This window comes from Protopterus annectens, chromosome 8.part0, assembly GCF_019279795.1.
Source record: "Protopterus annectens isolate FY-2018-M chromosome 8.part0, PAN1.0, whole genome shotgun sequence".
NCBI lineage: Eukaryota > Metazoa > Chordata > Ceratodontiformes > Protopteridae > Protopterus > Protopterus annectens.
The window spans coordinates 720,990,036-721,009,214 of NC_056741.1; the positions used below are offsets into that span (position 1 = coordinate 720,990,036).

The following is a 19,179-nucleotide window of genomic DNA, read 5'->3' on the forward strand; positions in this document are numbered from 1 at the left end:
AATGGAATAAAATCATTTGACAATATCACAATGTCTCTCGTCTTAAATATGTCTTCAAATTACTCAAGTGGACCTGATAGTTTTACAGAACAGCAGTGTACTGTTTTCAGCTGAGTTTAAAGGTACCACATCCATCTGTAACTCTTAATAGATAAGAAACACTGCCAATACAATTCTGAGAAATCTGCTGGCTATTGGTAAGTTGTATGCAAAGTTCAAGACAGCAGTCACTAGTAGTAACACTGCTTTCCTTTTTGGCCTCTGGGTCAGCATACAGCTGCAGCATCACCACATCACAATGTGTAGCCATCTTTGAAGTATGTGGACTTGATGGTTGACCTGTGAAGAGCATGAAGCACATCAGGGTATATAGTAATGTGTTAATGTAGAGTTGATGCTACACTACACCAAATGAGAACTTCTACACATAAACATCAATGCACCTTGCAAAAAAGTTAATACTGTCTTTCATGACTGTAGAGAAACTCTGCACTATCAACAGATCAAGCAGGTTTATTAAGGAGCATTCAGCCTTCAATTGCAGTCTTAAGGTGTCACAGTATGACTGTTTTTTCATGCATTTAAACATTGAAAGAACTGGAGTGGGTTTTGTGGGAGTGACCAATATGTGGGCATGGCTCAAATAGGGGTGTGGCTTGAGTATGTGTGGGGCTTAAGGGGCACCAGAGCAGTACTTCGCCTAGGGTGCCATTTCAGCTAAGGCCGGCCATGGGTGGGAGCTGTCTGTAGAAAGTAACTATTCATCTTATTGCTTTTACAGTTTAATGAGTTTCTGTCTGGCTTTACAAAACTAGTGTACATTTGCAGAATTATTGTGATTTAGGAGAAGTAACTTGAAATATTTCTATGTGTGGCTACTGTGTCCATGGAGCAAGATGAAATACAATGCACAACCATAATTTTTTAGCTATAACCTGCACAGTGAGGGTGGGTCCGGAGAAAGTAACTTACCATCTTGTTGTTTTTCTCAATTTACAGAAACTATCTGGCTTTGTGGGACTAGTATGCATTTGCTTCTTTAACATAATTTATATGAAGCAACTCACAATACTTTTATGTGGCTATTTTTGTGAAGCAACTTGCAAAACTTCTAATGTGTGAGTATGACTACTGTTTGCATGGTAGTGCACAGAGCTGAATACAATACATGGCCATCTTTTTTATCACAATTATCTGAAGTGCACACAGAAGTAACTATTATGTCTGAGCTGGAGCTGGTTGGAGCTGTTGCTTGAATGTATCTAACCTTTTCTTCCTTTTAAACAGTCACTATATGGCTTTCAAGACAAGTTGGCATTTGTGAGAAGCTGGACTTCTTAACTAGACATCTGAGATATGAACAGACAAAGTATGTATGAGTACTGAGGCTGTCTGTAGAGGAAAAGGACTAGCTACCTGCTGTTGCTTGCTCATTATTCTGACTTTGCATGACTAATGTGAAATGTGTGTGCCATCTGTGAATACTTTAATTTATTAAACTGTTTGTATGGAGCAAATGTATACTACATTACATAGTTGTCCTTTCCTATCACAATCTAGTATATGAATTTTACACAGAAATTACTATAACTGCCTTCTAGGGTGTTGCTGTCTGAATGAGGGTAACTGACCATCTTGTGATTTGCTCAGTTTAAATCATCTTTCAAAAACTAAGGCATAAAATGCTTCACAGAACTTCCAGACCTTCAGAGCTTCTGGGAGCATGGTGGGCCCCACACTCCAGTGATGTTTAAGTGGATTTTGACACAGGCTTTGTATTGGCCTCTGTTCTGAACCCCACTTAGTCTAAGAATGTGCCCTTCTCAAAGGTGTGCATGGGAAGACATTGTAGTTTCTGGGGGAAATGCCCTTACTTCTTATTTTGTTCTCAAACCTCAGAGATGTGCACGTCTCTATTGCTTGTGATGAGCTGGGGACAGTGTGGTCATTATTTCTTTAACTTTCTTTACAAACTTCAGAAATGTGCACACAGGGTCACTATAGCTTATATAGGAGCAGTGCGATTTCTAGAAGTAACAAACTGAAAACACTGTTGTAATCAATTTTTTTCACTTTCCTCACAAATATGGGATGCATATACAAGTGACAATTTTTGAGAGTTTAAGCAGGCATGCTATTTATATTTCTGACAGTAACAGGTTGAAATATGTTCTTTTCCATTTGTTTTTTTTTTTTTCAGTTTCATCCCAGTCTAACAGGGTGGTACACAGACCATGGCTGTCTTTTGGTGGTAGTGGTGAGGAGGTATGCTATGTATACGCATGACAGCAGCAACTTGAAATACCTGTGGTTGTGAAAAAATGTACCTGCACTTTCGCAGTGTAACACCAAAGGGGAATACACAAAAAGGTGACTGTTATTTTCTTGGGGGCAGAGAGGTACATACTATTATCAGATAAGATTTATGCAACCTTGAAAATATTTTTCCCAGTTTATTGTGTGCTGTTATTTTGTTATTTGAGCAGTAAGCCTTTGATACAATGTATTTCTTCCTTGAATTAAAAAAGACTGAATTGTTTTCATTACGATTTTTGTCAGGTCATCATTGGATCAAAAGGGTGGAGAAAAGCTCTAAAATGCACCTCAGAGCATCTTGAACCCCCCATAGCTTCTGATGGCCTAGCAGCCTCTAGACTCCCTGGTTAATGCAGTTATTTCCCCACATTTATTACACTGCAGTCCTGGTCAGTAAGGGTATGTTGAAATGATACTGAAAAAAGCAGAGTTGAAGATTAACACTGAATATGTTTCCTTAATCATGATTTTTTTCAGATCATTGGATTAAAAAGGCTGTTAAAAAAATTTGAAAAGCACCTCAGAGTAGCTAGTACTCCCCTCCATGGTTTGAGGGGTGCCATGCTAAATGCAGTTATTTCCTCCACAGTTATTAAACACAGCAGTCTTGCTCTATTCATAAGATGTTACTAGGCTATTGGCCCTGGGGCCTTTATAAGCCTAGTCAGGTTATACCCTTGTTTCCTTATTGACCAAGTTGCATGGTCTATATTTGCAGCATGAGTCTATGATCAGTACTGACCGCCCTTATCTAACGTATGCTTAAATAGGGTCATTGAGGAGCTCTGTTTTATGTGAATTTGAAGTCTGTTCCAGAGGAATGGCAATGCCCTGTTAATATTGCAGGCTAGGCTAAGATCAATAGGGCTAGTAAATCTTGTCTCATTTGACTTGCGTATGTGCAGCATTTCCATTAGGGCAGGGTCTGAATCTGCTCTGGAGGCCAGGCACAAGTCACCTCTCAGCAGCCTAAGATACAGAGTACAGTGACAGGGCTTTCAGTCTGTCCATGTAGGTCATCTGTTGAAGGTCCTAAATTTTCTTGGTGAGAAACCTCTGAGGTCTCTCCAGCTGATGCAGGTGTCTGTTGAGGTACATATAGAAGGGAGTGTTGTACTCTATTAGTGGTCTGATAAAGGAGAAGTACGGGGGAGTTATAACATCCTTAGCTCTGGATGTAATGCCCTTACTTATGAGATATGCAATGTAGAAGGTCTTCCTTACCACTGTGGCCACATGGTGATTGAAGTTAAGGTTGCTATCAACCTGTGTTCCCAAATCTCTCACCACAGGGTTTGAGCTAAGGGGATACTGTTAATACTGTAAATTGCAGGGACCTCCCCTTTGCTGAAAGAGATGATAACACTTTTTTTGCATTTAGTTTAAGTCTGTGACTTTGGCACCATTCATTTGCCTGTGTAAGCCCAAGTATGTCACCATCATTAGGGGACTCAATGACTGCACCCAATTTGCAGTCATCAGTGATCTTGGTAAGCCACAGGCTATCTATTTTTACCTGGACATCTGAGAAATAGATTCCAAACAGTAGGCGGCCTAGCACAGATCCTTGTGGTACACTACTGGTGACTGGTCTGCTGGTAAGGGTGGGATCCCTAACTTTGACTGTATGCGTCCTGTTAGTGAGCCAGTTGGCTACCCGTCTACTGACATATGGGTTAGTTCCCAGCTGAGTGAGTTTCTCAATGATGCTGGAGTGGGGGATTGTGTCTAAAGCCTTGGGCTAAGTCAAGATAGGCCGTGTGTACTGTTTTACCTTCATCCAGGGCTTTGGTGACATTCGCGAAGAAGACCACCAAGTTTAATAAGCATGATCTACCTTAACAAAGCCTAGTTGGGTTAGGTCAAGAGTTTGAAGGTCACCTATGTCTTTGTTGATATGGTTTATGATGATTCTCTCCATAACCTTGCAGATAAGGCTGATTAGGCTTATGGATCAATAGTTCCTAGGTCGGTGATGGACCCCCTTTGTGTAAGGGAATTACTGTTGCTGTTTTCCATGCTGCTGGGACAAAGCCAGTACTTATATTGTGGTTGAAGAGAGTGCCAAGTGGTTCCACTAGGTCCTGTTTTAGACCATTTAGTAGGCAGCCTGGGATGTTATCCGGTCCCACAGAGGCTATGTTTTTGGCCATGGAGAGTGTGGTTATGACCTGCTGTTTGTAGATGACTGGTGAAAGGTATGCTTTGGGGTATGTCTGGTGGGGATAAGGGGGTGAAGTTTGTGCCAAATCTGTCTGCTAGCAGATTGGCAATGTCCTCCAGGTCAGTATGAGTGGTACCGTCCACTACTAGTTCAGCACAAAGCTGGACTTTCCCTTTTAGATTTCTGACATAGCTAAAGAATGCGTTGTGATTATCCTTAGCAAGGGATGCTAATTTAGCTTCTTAATTGGCTTTAGAGAACTTTACAAGATATCTAATTTGTTTGTTCAAGCTGTGGAGGGTGCCCTTCCTCTGCTGAGATGGTTCCCTCTTGTTCTTGGACATTAGTTTCTTCCTCTTGTTGATGTCCACCAGGGTGGCTTGTTTTTTACAAGGACCTTGTTTTGATCCATTCAGGTACAGCCAAGTCCATACATTTGTATAGGTGTTTATACAGGGCATTTGTGTACACCTCTGTATAGCAGTCATTGTTGACAGTGGTAGCAGGGGGGTTGAAACTATTTATGCCATCACTTAAGAGCCTATAGTTTGCTTTGGAGAAATTTTTCATTCTTTTTACTCTGGGGGGGGGGGCATGGAATGACTGTTACTTCTAATGAGACTGATTTATGATCAGACCTTACCAGGGAGGACAACGCACAAGGGGTAGTGCAGAGACCCCCTATGTCAGTGAGAAAGAAGTCTAGGACATTTTGAGCCCCTTGTGGGGGTACAGCCTATCTGTTCCAGAGCATTTGTATTAACAAACTCCAGGAACCTTAGGATGAGCTTGTTTGTGCTCATATATGACTCCCAGTCAATGGAAGGATAGTTGAAATCACCCATGACCCGGGTGCTTGGCTGTAGAGTAACTGACTCAAGTAGGTCTAGGTAGGCAGAGTGGTTCTTTTGGTCCATGGTGGGGGACCTATAGGTTCATAGGTAGGTACTAGGCTATCTGCCCGAAGGCATTTATAAGCCTAGCCAGAATGTGTTGGCTTTTGCCGCCCCCTTAGATTAGTTCCCTGTGCCTCTGTCCAGCAAAGCCATTGAAGTGATCCCTGGGGTAAACTTTCTGTTTCCCATCCACTTGTCAAGGTTTCTCTTGAAGAGGGTTAGCAAGGAGCTCTGCCTAATGTAGATTGGAATTTTGTTCCAGAGAATGGGAAGTCTCTGGGACAGGAATCTATCCCTCCAGCACGTCCTATTTATTGTTGTGGTAAGGTTTAGATCCCTGGAGCATGTGGCTTGAGGGGGATATGGTTTTCTTTACGTGGAGCATGTCCATCAATTCTGGGTAGGACATGGCCTTGTATGTTAGCAGAAATCACCTCTGAGTAGGTGGTATGCAACCGAGTACAGCTGGAGTTTCTTCAGTCGAGCTGCATAGGGCATCTGCTTGAGGCCAGTGATCCTCTTGGTGAGGTACTTCTGTGGTCTTTCCAGTTGTTGCAGGTGTCTTGTAGGGTACATCCCAAATGGGGCATTATACTCTATGATGGGTCTGATGAGTGATGCATAGAGGGGGCCCAATGATCTCTTTTGATCTAGATGCAAACCCTTTTGTGATTAGGTGGGCCACATAGAAGGATTATCTAACCACTTTGGCAATGTGATTATCAAAGGAGAGGTTACTATCTACTTGGGTCCCCAGATCCATTATTACATATTCTGTATTTAGGGGGCTACCACCTAGGTGGTAGTTTGTGGGTACTTTGTTTTTTCCAAAGGGGATTACTATGCACTTTTTGGCATTTAGCTTGAGGCCATGATTTTGACACCAGGTATCTGTCTCAGCGAGACCCTTTTGGATGATGTCTGTGTCAGCTGGGGAGTCAATTATAGCCCCTAGTTTGCAGTCGTCTATGAACTTGGTCAGCCATAGTCCTCCTGTGCTTGCCTGTACCTCTGAGAAGTATATGCTGAACAGGAGGTGTCCTAGGACTGAGCCCTGGGGAATGCCACTTGTAACCGGTTTAGAGTCAGACCTAGCTCCTGCAACTCTTGCCATGTGGGTTCTGTCTGTGAGCCAGTTGGCAACCCATCTCGTGACGTAGGGGTTTATGTTCAGGCTGGTGAGCTTGTCTATAATACCTGAGTGGGGAATGGTGTCAAAGGCCTTTGCAAGGTCTAGGTAGGCTGTGTGGACCACCTTTGCCTCATCTACAGTCTTAGTAACTGTCTCAAAGAATTCCACCAGGTTTAGGAGGCATGATCTGCCCTTAACAAAACCGAACTGGGTAGGGTCCAGTGTTTGGAGGTTTCCAATGTCTCTGTTAATGAGATCCATGATGATGTGCTCCATAGCTTTGTAGACCAAGCTAGTCAGGCTTATAGGGCGATAGTTCCCGGGGTCCGTTGTGGCTCCACCTTTGTGGAGTGGAATAACCGTTGCTTTGCGCCACTTTGTGGGCATGTAGCCTGTGGACAGGCTGAGTTTAAACAGTGTGTTTTGGTGAGGGGTTAGTTCATCTTTGAGCTTGTGTAGGATGCAGCCTGGGACACCGTCCAGTCCCATTGATGCTGTGTTTTTGGCTTTGGAGAGGGCTGTTTTAACCTGAGTGTCTGTGATTTCAGGGGCACTACATTCTTCTGTTATAGCTATGGGCCCTTTTGGGGGTGAGGGGGGGGTGAAGTTTGCACTGAACCTGTCTGCCAGGATGTTGGCTATATCAGTCGGTTCAGTGTATTTTGTGCCATTCTGTACTAACTCCGAGCAGATCTGAGAATTGCCACTTTGATTCTTGACATGGCTAAAGAATGCCTTGTGGTTATCTTTGGAGTCCATGGCAATTTTTCTTTCGAAGCTAGCCTTGGATGATTTTATGAGGGAATGTAGTTTCTTGCTGATACTGATCAGGGATGTCTTCCATTCTTGGGATTTTACTCTTTTCTCTACTAGTTTCCTCCTTCTGTTGTATAGCTTGTTTATGGCAGGAGTCCACCAGACTGGTTTCCTTTTCTTGGAGGAGTGAGTCTTTGTTTTGTTTGGAATAGCACAATCCATGCATTCTTGTAGGTGCCCATAGAGTGCATTAGTAAAGTATTTTGCAGCTTGGGCAGCATTATCCTTTAGCATGGGGGATTTGAAACTTCCCACCTCAGTCTTAAGTAAAGTGAAGTTTGCTTTTGAAAAGTTTTTCACAGTGGTTTCTTTGACCGGGGGTGGTGGCGGAATGTGGATATCCAGAGTGATTAGTTTATGGTCAGATCTAACAAGCGAGGGGTTGACCTCCAGTGTGGAACACCGGTCGGCCATGTTGGTAATGACCAGGTCCAATATGTTGTCACCTCTGGTGGGGGTGTCGACCAGTTGATCCAGGGCATTTGAGTTTATAAATTCTAGGAAATGTTGGGCAAGGGAGTTTGTACTTGAGTAGTTCTCCCAGTTAATGTTTGGGTAATTGAAATCACCCAATATCAGGGTGTTTGGTAGGACCTTTATGTTTCCCAGTGTTTCCAGGAATGCGGAGTGGGGGTCCTGGGACATGGTGGATGATCTGTAGCAAGCTATAATTTGAATAGCAGTGTTGCATAGCATTGTTAGTTGCATGTGGATGATCTCTGAAGCATCGTGCTGTGCCACTAACCTGGAGGTGTGGGTATCCTTGATGAATATGGATACTCCTCCGCCTTTTGTATTTCAGTCTGGGTTTTGTGGCCAAAATGTATGGTATGAGTTGTAGCCTGGTAGTGCTGGGGTGCTCTATGGAGCCTTAAACAAGGTTTCTGTTACTGCACATATATCGATTTTCTCCATACTGAGGAGTGCATCAAGTGCATGCATTTTGAGGTTTAGACTTCTAGCATTGAGTAACATTACCCTCAGTTTTTTGTTACTTGTGCTATTTATGGCGGTGGGTTTGTCTTTTCAGCCTTGCCTAAAAAAGGCACTATGGGGGTGGAAAGAGCCTTGGCCAGTATTCAAAAGCCTAAGGGTGACAGGTGCAAGCCATCTCTAGCGAAGCAGCATGGCTTGTTGAGCATGTCATCCCAGGCTGACAGATACTGGATCCCCTTTGAATGACACCAGAAGCTTAGCTAATTGTTGAAATTGATTTTTTCTCTATACCGTGGTATCATTCTTGGTGAGGGCAGGATACTACTCAGGGTCAGGGTCATACTGGCCTGGGCTAAGTGATCAGAGAGCTCCTCCATGTCTCTTTTCATGTAGTCCAGGGAGGTATGGCTCAGGTCATTCATACCAACATGGACAATGACAGAGTCATATTTGTACTTGTTCTGGAGTGACCTGAGTGCTTGTGTTATGTGGTGGATCCTGGCACCAGACAGGCAGCTAACAGTAATCTTCTCCTTGTTCAGCCTAGTGAGTGGGACATCAGTGTGCCTGACTATAGAGTCACCTATTACTAGTGTGTTGGGTATGTTATTTTGCCTTAAGGGCTGTGATTGTGTGGCACACTGGTTTTGTGAAGTATGTGTTTCATGGTTTGTGTTGGGGGGTGGAGGTTGCTTGGATGTCTGCTTTGGAGGTCTCTGTTGCTTCTGCAGATTTTTATTTAGAGCCTCCGAGTATGTTTTCCTGTATTTATGTGTGTTTTTTTGCCAGTGTTGGTTTCATAGGTCAATGTGAGACTGGTGGTGTGATGCAAGTAATTCCTTTCTCCTCTTAACTGCCTGGTCCAGTCTTGGGTTAAGAGAGCTTAGCCTCCAGTTTGGCTGTATAATTGCATCTCTCGCATGTATTAGTGTTTGGTGGAAGGAGGAGAGGGTTGTCTGTGTACATGAGGCAATTGTAACATTGCCTCAAAATGCCCAGATTCACCAGTTGGACCAGAGAGTACACCTGAAACTGCAGTTTGGACATGCCTGGATAGGTACAGTGAACTGTTTTACTGATTAGCTGGTAAGGTCGAATAGAGAGCCTTGTCCTTTTCTACAGTATAGGGGGGGGTCTAGTGATAAGGTTTATTAGTGCTTGCTATGAGTTTTGCGCAAGTGCCGGTATGAGAAGTGAATGGTTTGAGTGCTTAAGCTGAAAGTTTGTCTAGTTCCAAGCTGACAATGATATGGAAGGGGGTTTATCTACATTTAGTTGGATTTAGCTCTAGGGAGTCATACTGTTTGACCAGTCTTGAGGTGTATTTGTCTTTAATGAAGATGGATACACCTCCGCCTTTGTTTTTTTCACACTCGTTTAGAGGTCTTTACGTGTGGAAGGCATTGTAGCCTTGCATAGCCTGGGTGCTCTCTGCATCCTTGAACCACATTTCTGTGACTGCACAGACATTGGCATCATCCAAGGTAAGGACTGCTTCCAGGGAGTGCAGTTTCCGATTTACACTCCTACTATTGCGCATCATAACCTTAAGTTTGTCTCTTGTGGATTTTGTTACGTCAGGAATCTTGTTATTATGACATTGCCAAAAAAGGCACTATAGGGGAGGCAAGTACCTTTGCCAGTAACTGAAAGCCAAGAGGCAACAGGTGAAGACCATCTCTGGCAAAGCAGCATGGTCTTTCAACCATATGTTTATAGGTTAGTACTAGGCTAACTGCCCTTGTGGGCCATTTTAAGCCTAGCCAATTACCCCATGTGAGAATCAAACCCTGCACCTTGTGTCTGCAAGGTAAACACCTTAAACATTATGCTATCCTCCCACTAGATCTTCCTAGGCTGACAGATACTGGATCTCCCTAGACTGACACCAGAAGCTAAGACAATTGTTGAAGTCAATCATTTTTTGTTTATACTGAGGCATCATCCTGGGTGAAAGTAGAATGCTGCTTAGGGCTAGTGAAATACCTCCTTGGGACACATAATCTGAGTTCAGTCATGTCTCTCCATATAGTCCAGTGAGGTATGTCTCAAATTATTCACTTCAACATAGACTATGACAGAGTCATAACAGTACTTGTTGTTGACAGACATGAGTACATGCATGGTCTGACAGATCCCGACACCTGACAGGCAGCTGACCATGACCTTCTCCTTGTCCATCCTGCTGAGGAGGACATCTCTGTGTCTCACAATAGAGTCACCTATGACAAAGACATTTAGTTTTGAGGTGTTTTGCCTTAGGGGCTTATTGGCTGAGACACTATTGTGTGTATTATGTGTAGTGGACTCTGTTGGGTCTGCAGTTTGTGCAGTAGATTTGCACTTGGGAGGTCTCTGATCTTTAGGTAGGCTTCTAGCAAATACCTCCGAGTATGTGGGGTTGTGTATTGTAAGCTTATGTACAAGAGGTGAAGTGTGTGTGCAGACAACCGGTTTGATATCTGATTTGTTGTTATGTGAGAGAAATGATTCCAAATTCATAGTATGCATACATCTCTCACATGTTGTATTTGTTTGTTTTGGTACAAATACAACATGTGAGAGATATAGCTATACTATGAATTTTTTTCAGAAGGCGGAACCGTTTTAAAAAAAAAAAAAACACTAAGAAGTGGTGTTTTTGTAGAAGGCATTGATATGCGAGTGTGAATAACTGTGCACATTTAAAACACGTATTTATTTTCTTTTTCTGTGGGGATAGAGGGCAGATATATAAGGAGTAGTCGCAATTAGTTGCACTTTTTTCGGACCTGTGTATGATAAAATCTTTGACATACTTGTATTTGTTTATTTAATTGAAAAATTTAATGTGCTGTTTGATTGTCTATTGTTCCTCCGTGCTTAAAAGGATCTTTTCTATAGTAATAATTGTGAATAGTGGTGCACTACAATATTAGAAGGTACATACTGATAATGGTGATCAGTTACTGTGAAATGAAGGTGGAATAAGGGCAGTATAAGCAGTTAGGCTTAAATCGCTTATTACCACAGAGTTTGTTCAAGTCCCTTAAATTTCTATACGAGACTACAAGCAGTTTAGCTGTCCAGATAGATTCTCCAAGGTTAGCCTGAAGAGACACCTCTCAACCTTCTGTCTTCAAAATGTAGAATGGTACCTCTTCTCACTGTATGTTTTTATTGTCAGTATACATGATGCAATCGCTACACTGCCTCTATGCCTGTGTCAATCAGGCTGTCTGGAGAAATGGTAGGAAACTGTCTATCTGTTATGGCAGGTATATACTGTAATAACTAGGGGGGAGTGGGCTAGATGGACCAGCCTTTGCTGTAAAACTAACCAAAAGTTGCTATTCTATGGAGGGCTAGGGGTAAAAACTGTCAGTGCTTCACAATGTTGCCTGCAGGGTACCAGTGCACAACTATGTTGAGCTTATGAAGCAGGAGAGCTTAGGTGGGTTCCCTAGCAGATATTTAGGGAAAATTGTCTTTCTAGGCATTTGCTTCTATGCACGGCTAGACAAAGCTATGCTAAACCCCGTTGCATGATGTGCAGCTATGTGCAAATGCAACATTTAAATACAAGTGAAGTTAAATGGTTTGAAAACAAAGTAACCAATGGGAGAGCCCAACACTGAGCCTTATTCCAGCAATCCCAAACTTAGGTAGGTCCTAGGCTGCACTCTTCTGTCACAAGGGTGCAGGGGGGGCTTCTTAATGTAAGATGACTGGTTTCAGTGCTCAAGTGATACCAGTCTAGATTCAGCAAGTCTGAATCTAGCCTATGCTATAAAAATGCAGAAGTACTAGAAATTCAAAGTGCAGAAAATCAGTCACAACAGCAAAAAAAAAAGATGTTGAGCGAATGAATGTTTCACTGTCCATTTTTTTTTTTAGAAGCGATACCATTCTACATTTTTGAAGGCAAAAGGTTGAGAGGTGTCTCTTCATGTCTAACCTTGGAGAATTTATCTGGACAGCTAAACTGCTTGCAATATCGTATAGAAATTTAAAGGACTTGAACAACTGGGCTACAGAATAAAACTCTGAGGTTGTAATAAGAGATTTAAGCCTAACTGCTTATACTGCCCTTATTCTACCTTCATTTCACAGTAACTGATCACCATTATCATTATGTGCCTTCTAATACTGTAGTCCACCGTTTATTTATTTATTTATTTTACATTTGTTTACCGGGATAGTCCAACTGGATATATGTCCATTTTCAGTGGAGGAAAAACAGACAATCAAACAGCACATCAGTTTGTTCGATTAAATAAACAAATACACACAGATTATTTACATATAAAAGTTATACAGTAGTAAATATATAGTATCATAGCATTTGTTTCACCCGCACAAAAAAGAAAATAAATACATTATGCGCACAGTTACAATCAGCATATATGCTTGTACAAAAGGCCTGCAAGTGTTAGAAAAACAAGTTGGTTAGTTATGCCACGCTCAACAATGGCGAAAACACAAGTACGTATCAAATGGAGGGGACGACGCATGGACACTGAGCCAGTTGATTGTAACACTGTGTAATGCTTTTTGAAAAGGTTTAAGGAGGATTGCAAGGTGGCATATGATTTGGTAGAGTGGTCCAGGTCTTGGCAACAGAGTTGGCAAACAGAGAATTTAGACGTAATTGTGAGAGCATCATTGAAAGTATGGACCATTAATTGGTCGGCCGATCTTAGTGATCCCAGATTGTTGTATGGTTTTATTATATTAGAGAGTCAGGTCGTATTTTCAGGATGGTAAAGAACTTTGTGGGCAACTAAGAGTTGATTTAGTGTAATTAAGTTGGGGAGTTCAAGCCAACATAGTTGTTTCAGGTTCTGGCAGTGATGTGTTCTGTAGGTGGAGTTAGTTGCGAATCTGGCAATATGGTTATAACTGTGTGAGAGCTTATTCAGTTCTGATTTATTTAGGTTTGAGAGAATGGGGGAGGCATAAGTAAGAGTAGAGAGTAGTTGTGACCTGGCAATTGCTATTCTAGCCTGTGGGGTTAAGAATGCTTTGTTTCTGTACATTGACCCGAGTTTTTTATTGATGGTCTGAACGGTCTTGTTGACCTGTAGGTTGAATTTGAGCTTATTATCTATAATGACTCCTAGAAGTTTAGTGTGGGTATCTGGGGAGATGGTGGTACCATTGTTGGAAGTAATAGTGAATGAGAAAGGGGTGGTTCTATTAGTGGGAGTAAAGAGTAGGAGTTTGGTTTTGTTGGGGTTCAGTAACAGACATTGGTTAGTGAGCCAGTTTTCAATAGTGCTTAATGTATTACTGTTCACAATTATTACTACAGGAAAGATCATTTTAAGCACGGAGGAAAAACAGACAATCAAACAGCACATTCAGTTTGTTCGATTAAATAAACAAATACAAGTATGTCAAAGATTTTATCATATACAAGTCCCAAAAAAGTGCAACTAACTGCGACTACTCCTTATACATCTGCCTTCCACCCGCACAGAAAAAGAAAATAAATACACGTGTTTTTTATGCGCACAGTTATTCATACTCACATATCAATGACTTCTACAAAACACCACTTCTTACACTGTTTTTTTTAAGGTTTCCGCCTTCCGAAAAAAAAGGCTAGTATATGCCACGCTCAACATGGCGAAAACACAAGTACGTATCAAATGGAGTTTTTCTTTGGGACGACGCAGGCTGTCACTGAGCTCACAAGTGGGCGTTGTATACACTGATGTAGTCTTAAAGAGGTAAAACCAACCTGACAGGGAGTGTACGGTGGCATACCGACAAAGGTGGAGTGGTGGTCTTTATATGTTTTATTTGGATACTAACGAGTGGATTTAGACGTAACTCTGAGAGCATCATTGAAATTAAACATGTCCGAATGTTGTTTAGAAGGACAGTTTTTGTACAATATCCCAAATGCCATTATGATTAGTTTTTTTGAGGTCATGGATTCCCTGAATGATAGTGATTGGCTGAAGTTTGGTAAGTTTTGGTGTTCCGGAGTTTCATTTACAACTTTTGAACTATTTCAATTTGTAGCTGTTTGATGACATGATTAGCTTACTTTTAGGTGGGTGACAGAAGACAAGTAACAATCAGTTGCTTAATTATTTCGCATTGCGTTTACTTGATTACTCTACATTAACACTCTTTCACTGCATGTAGGGACAGGGATTAAGCGTGTAGTTTTTTAGGGAGTGCAGGAGTCGCTGCTATCGGCATTTTGAGTTTGCTGTCGCGAACCTAGACTTGTGACTTATTACAAACTGTGTACAGTGTCGGTTTGATTTGCTTCTGTTTTTAAAGATCAGAATGCTGGCGCAATTATGTGCCGTTTGTCTCCATTCTTTTTTCTTTTGTATAGTATCAAAAGACTTAATAAGGGTCAAAGACAAGTATAGTGCGTACTTTACATTAAAAAAGCTGTACCTTCAGCATGAATATTCCGTGGAAATGTTCAATATCACTGTGTAAAAATGCTTAAAATATTGTCGCAATATTCTCAAGTATTCATATAATAGTTCGGTAAGATATGTTGTAATTAACTTGTTAGTAGTACCTCGTATTTTTGGCTATCATTAGAAAATGTATTTGGATAGCTAAATTCCTTGCAGTCTCACAGTTTGTATATAGGCATTTAAGGGACTTGAACAGTTGAACTACAGAATAAACTTGGTGGTAATTAAGAGATTTAAGACTGTTTCTACTGCCTTCACCATGATTTCACAGTTTGATCATTGTTAAGTTACTTTGTTATGCTGTAGATCACAGTTTACCATTGTTACTACATGGGTGCAGAGTCGAATCATGGTCAAATGGGGCCCTAGGCAGGGTAATAGACCCCCGAGCAACCCCTCCTGTACAACCCCTTACCCACCAGTGTTCCATTACTTGGCTATTTCAATTTTCTCCACAATTACCATAACACTGTTCAAATCTGTCAGTATGCATGCATGCATACTGTTTTCTTATTTTTTCTGCAGTGATTACAGATATTAATCTAGAATAGCATAAACATTGATAGCAATTTGCTAATACCTTTCAACCTCTCTGTACAAAGCTTGACAAAATGGGGGCACAAATAAGGACATATTTTAAATATTGCTCTTATAAACTTAGAAAGTTGCTAGAGTAACATGATTTGCTTTAATATACATTTTTTGATGGATTTGAAGTCTGAAACTCAAATGTATTTCATTATTTAGTGACTGCAGTCCTGAGATCTTCCCAGTGATTTGCCATGAAAATAGAGGAACAGGCCAAATATATGAGCCAAAAATCTGGACATTCTGCGGAAATTGTACAGTTGGGAGGTATAAATGCAGTCTCACAAAGAAAACAGACTTGGCATGAGCAGTAAACTTATCTGCCCTTGAAACTGTCATTCATTGAAACAGCATTAAAATCCACATTCAAAGAAAATGCATCTGGCCAGTGGAGGATTAAGTTTACCTTTGGGCTGTTTTTCAGACCACAGGCTCCTTGCACACATTTTTAGGGCCATGCATACATATATGTGTTCTTTGATTCAACTTCATGACTGTATTAAATTCATTGTATAATGCAGCACCACTAGAGTATTTTTTTTTTTAATTTGTAGTTTTGAACATTATTCCAGTAAGCAATGAAACAAAATGTATAAACCAATAATAATGAGACTACCCAGTTCAGAAAATGTCAACCATAAAAGGCCACTCAAACTTCTGTCATTACAATCCACCAACATCAGTCAATAAACCCAATCTCTGCAGAAATAAGTCATTTGAATCACCAACATCAGTCAATAAACCCAATCTCTGCAGAACTAAGTCATTTGAATAATTCCACATTAAAGATCTGTAACTAATTAATAGGTTGCTACTGGCAGAAACTTTACATTTCAGTGTTTCATCTACAAATTCAGTGCCTGTTGCTCTTGAAGAAAACCAATTAAGTTGATAATATTGCAACAGGAAATGACTGACAACAGGTTCATAGTTAGCAGGCATCTCGTACAAAGGAGGACACACTCAGGAATGTAGAACCTCTGTCTCCCCTTAAAATACACCAAATAATAAACAGTCGAAAGGACACTGCATTATCAGCACTCCATCTACATGGTGTGGGAGTAAAATCCACAGCTTTCTGCACCAAAGACAGTTATGGCACTAACACTGCTTTCAAATTCTACAGCACAAACAGTGACTGTCATTTGCTAAATAAAGCAGTTGGTCGCACCATTGAAAACAGACTTAGCATGAGCAACAGTAAACTTCTCTTCCCTTGAAACACAATTCCATGAAAATGAACTGAAACTCATAATTCCTTGGAAATGAACTGAAACTCACACTTGCAATTCCATCAGCAGTTCGGTAGTTGGTGTAGAGGATTCAAGCTCTTGTCTCCTGTAACCAAGTTACAGGGTCAAGCCTGATCAAGTTAATTAACTAACCTGCCCCCCCCCCCCCATAACTAGGGTATTACATAGTCCATACCTGTCAACCTGTTAGCATAAAAAATCTGGACTAAGCCTAAAATAATGGGGAACAAAGGCCCCAAAATAGGGACAAATTTTAAGTGTTGCTCTCATAGAATTAGAACGTTGCTAGAATAACAGCATTTGTCTTGGCATGCATTTTCTGAAGAAAATGAAATCTGAAAGGCAAATGCATGGCATTATTTAGTTATTTCAATCCTCTGTGATTTGCCAGAAAACCACATATTTTATGAGCAGTAGACCAAAAGTATGAGTCATAACTCTGGACATTCTGCAAAAATCTGGACAGTTGAATACCTCTCAACCTCTTGGTGCAAGAAATCTGGACAAAGTCTGAAATAATGGAGATATAATGGCCCAAAAATAGGGATAGATTTAAAATATTGTACTTTTTAACTTAGAAAGTTGCTAGAATAACAGGATTTGTGTTAGCATACATTTTCTGAAGAATACAAAATCTGAAACTTGTATGTCATTATTTAGTGATTTCAGTCCTCCCTGATTTGCCAGAAAACCAAACTTTGAGAAACAGACCAAAACTATGAGGCTAAATCTGGACAGTTGAGAGGTATGTTAACACACAAACGCACACCTGCTCTCTCACACAGCAACACACACACACACACACACACGCATGCACCCCTCCTCTTACAAACAACAACAAATGGCTAGTTTATGTTCCAAACACACCTACTCTGTCACACAGCTGTACACAGACACACAGTTTATCTCTCTTATAAAACACACACATACACACTTTCCTTCTCTTTCAGCAGAATGGCTAAATTCCACATGCGAGTGTGGAATGTGTTTAGAACCATGTTTGCATGCATGCGTGCAACACATGCAAGGTCCTCCTTAAAGGAGAAGACTCTGCCACCGTGGATGTAAACATATTCCACAACTGAGAGCGGACCTTTTATTTTGTTTTTAAATTCTTAATTGTTGAAGCCTCCTGGTCAGAGTGGGTCCCTTCAACCATGGGGCCCTAGGTGACTGCCTGTGTTGCCTTGTGCTGGATCCGGCTGTGCATGGGTGATTTTTTTTTTTTTATAGGTCTCTGTCAAGGACTGGGGATAGGGATTGCTCTTGAAGCAAGTCGGGACATAAAAAGGAGTAAGAGAACACACTCAAACACATTCATGCACTTATTTACTTTGTCTTCTACACTAACAGTAAACATAACTGATGAAGTATGAGGTCTTCGGTTCATAGGAGGTTACTAGGTTAGTGGCCCTAGAGCCTTTACAAGTCTAGTTATGTTAACCCCAAGTATCCCCATCTGTTAGTATTAATCAGTACATTAATAGATGTCAGCTAATATTAAGTTTTTATCTGGATGACATTACAGCTGTATGCTTTATTTTTATACTGCATTGACCAAAAAAAAAATCTGCAGGAGAGCAGAACTTTTTAGATTTGCTAACTTTACATGCAGACAGATTTGTAAGTGTTCTAAGAAATCCAGTTCCTGCATGTTGGTCTTTTCTTCACAATTAGCAATAATAAGTAAGAACCAGTAATATGGTGGAATTTGTATGACAGCTGATCTGTGATGCTGAAAACCAGTTCTGGAATTCATTAGTGCCAGCTTGCATTTAACAGCTCACTTACTTTTGAGCTGTATTTATTAACTAAAAGCATAGAATTTCAATTGCTATATCCATTTTTTTTAATTAAAAATGGATCTATGTATGCTGTTTAGAAATTTTTGTTTGTTTTACTGATGTACATTGGTTATTGGATTAAGATGAGCTGTTCTTCCAAGTAATGCAGTAAGAAAAAAAAAACCAGTTTTATTATCTAAATGCTGTATACATGGACATTAATTCTCCATTTTTTTCTGTCACAAACACCAGTAAATCCAGAATTTTGCATGTATGGAAAAACATAGTATTTTTATGTAATTTGACATTTTTAGGCCAGAGCACTAATTTACTACAACCGGTCTCTTTTTATATTTACTGCCTGTAATAATGTAAATTTGTGTTATTGGATTTTCTGTGCTTAGAATCTGGTTTAATTGAGCATATAGATAGATACAGATGCACTAGGAAACTATAAAGAAATTATGGTAGTAATTGCTAGAAATTACATTTAAAACACACAAATAGAATAAATCACAGACGTATAAGATCAGCTTTGTGTTGTTAATGTTTTGTCCTGCCAAAACTCCTGCTACTTCAGGAAAAACACTTGAAACTCCCGTTGTACACATAGTAAAAAAAACAATTTTTGAGATGCCCCCCCCCCCAAATGAAGGCCTTTGTTGTCCTACCTATTAGGTAAATCTTAAGTGCTTTTTTTTTCCACTTGTACTTCTAATTTCCATTTTACATGCACCCCAGTATTTATCAATTTAATAACTGTCAAACTACTGCCTGTTATATTTTCATTGCATGTTTCTAGTACTGTATGTAATAATTGTAGGGGGGGGGCAGGCAGGGTGTAGTTCACTTGCCGAGTTGCC

At 40.6% G+C, this 19,179-nt stretch overlaps 1 protein-coding gene across 2 annotated transcripts in view; it reads left to right on the plus strand.

Moving 5' to 3' along the window:
- The window catches only part of IRAK1 (interleukin 1 receptor associated kinase 1), a 1,465,691-nt gene that overhangs the window by 140,239 nt on the left and 1,306,273 nt on the right, over positions 1-19,179 (plus strand). Inside the window, exon 1 of one of the 2 annotated variants that reach the window (XM_044080170.1) lies at positions 13,964-14,215. The exons of the other annotated variant lie outside the window; for it this stretch is intronic. Within the exon in view, the coding sequence (XP_043936105.1) occupies positions 14,104-14,215 (112 nt within the window). The 5' untranslated portion in view covers positions 13,964-14,103. Of the gene's footprint in view, positions 1-13,963; positions 14,216-19,179 lie in introns of those variants that run through there. 2 annotated transcript variants of the gene reach the window in all.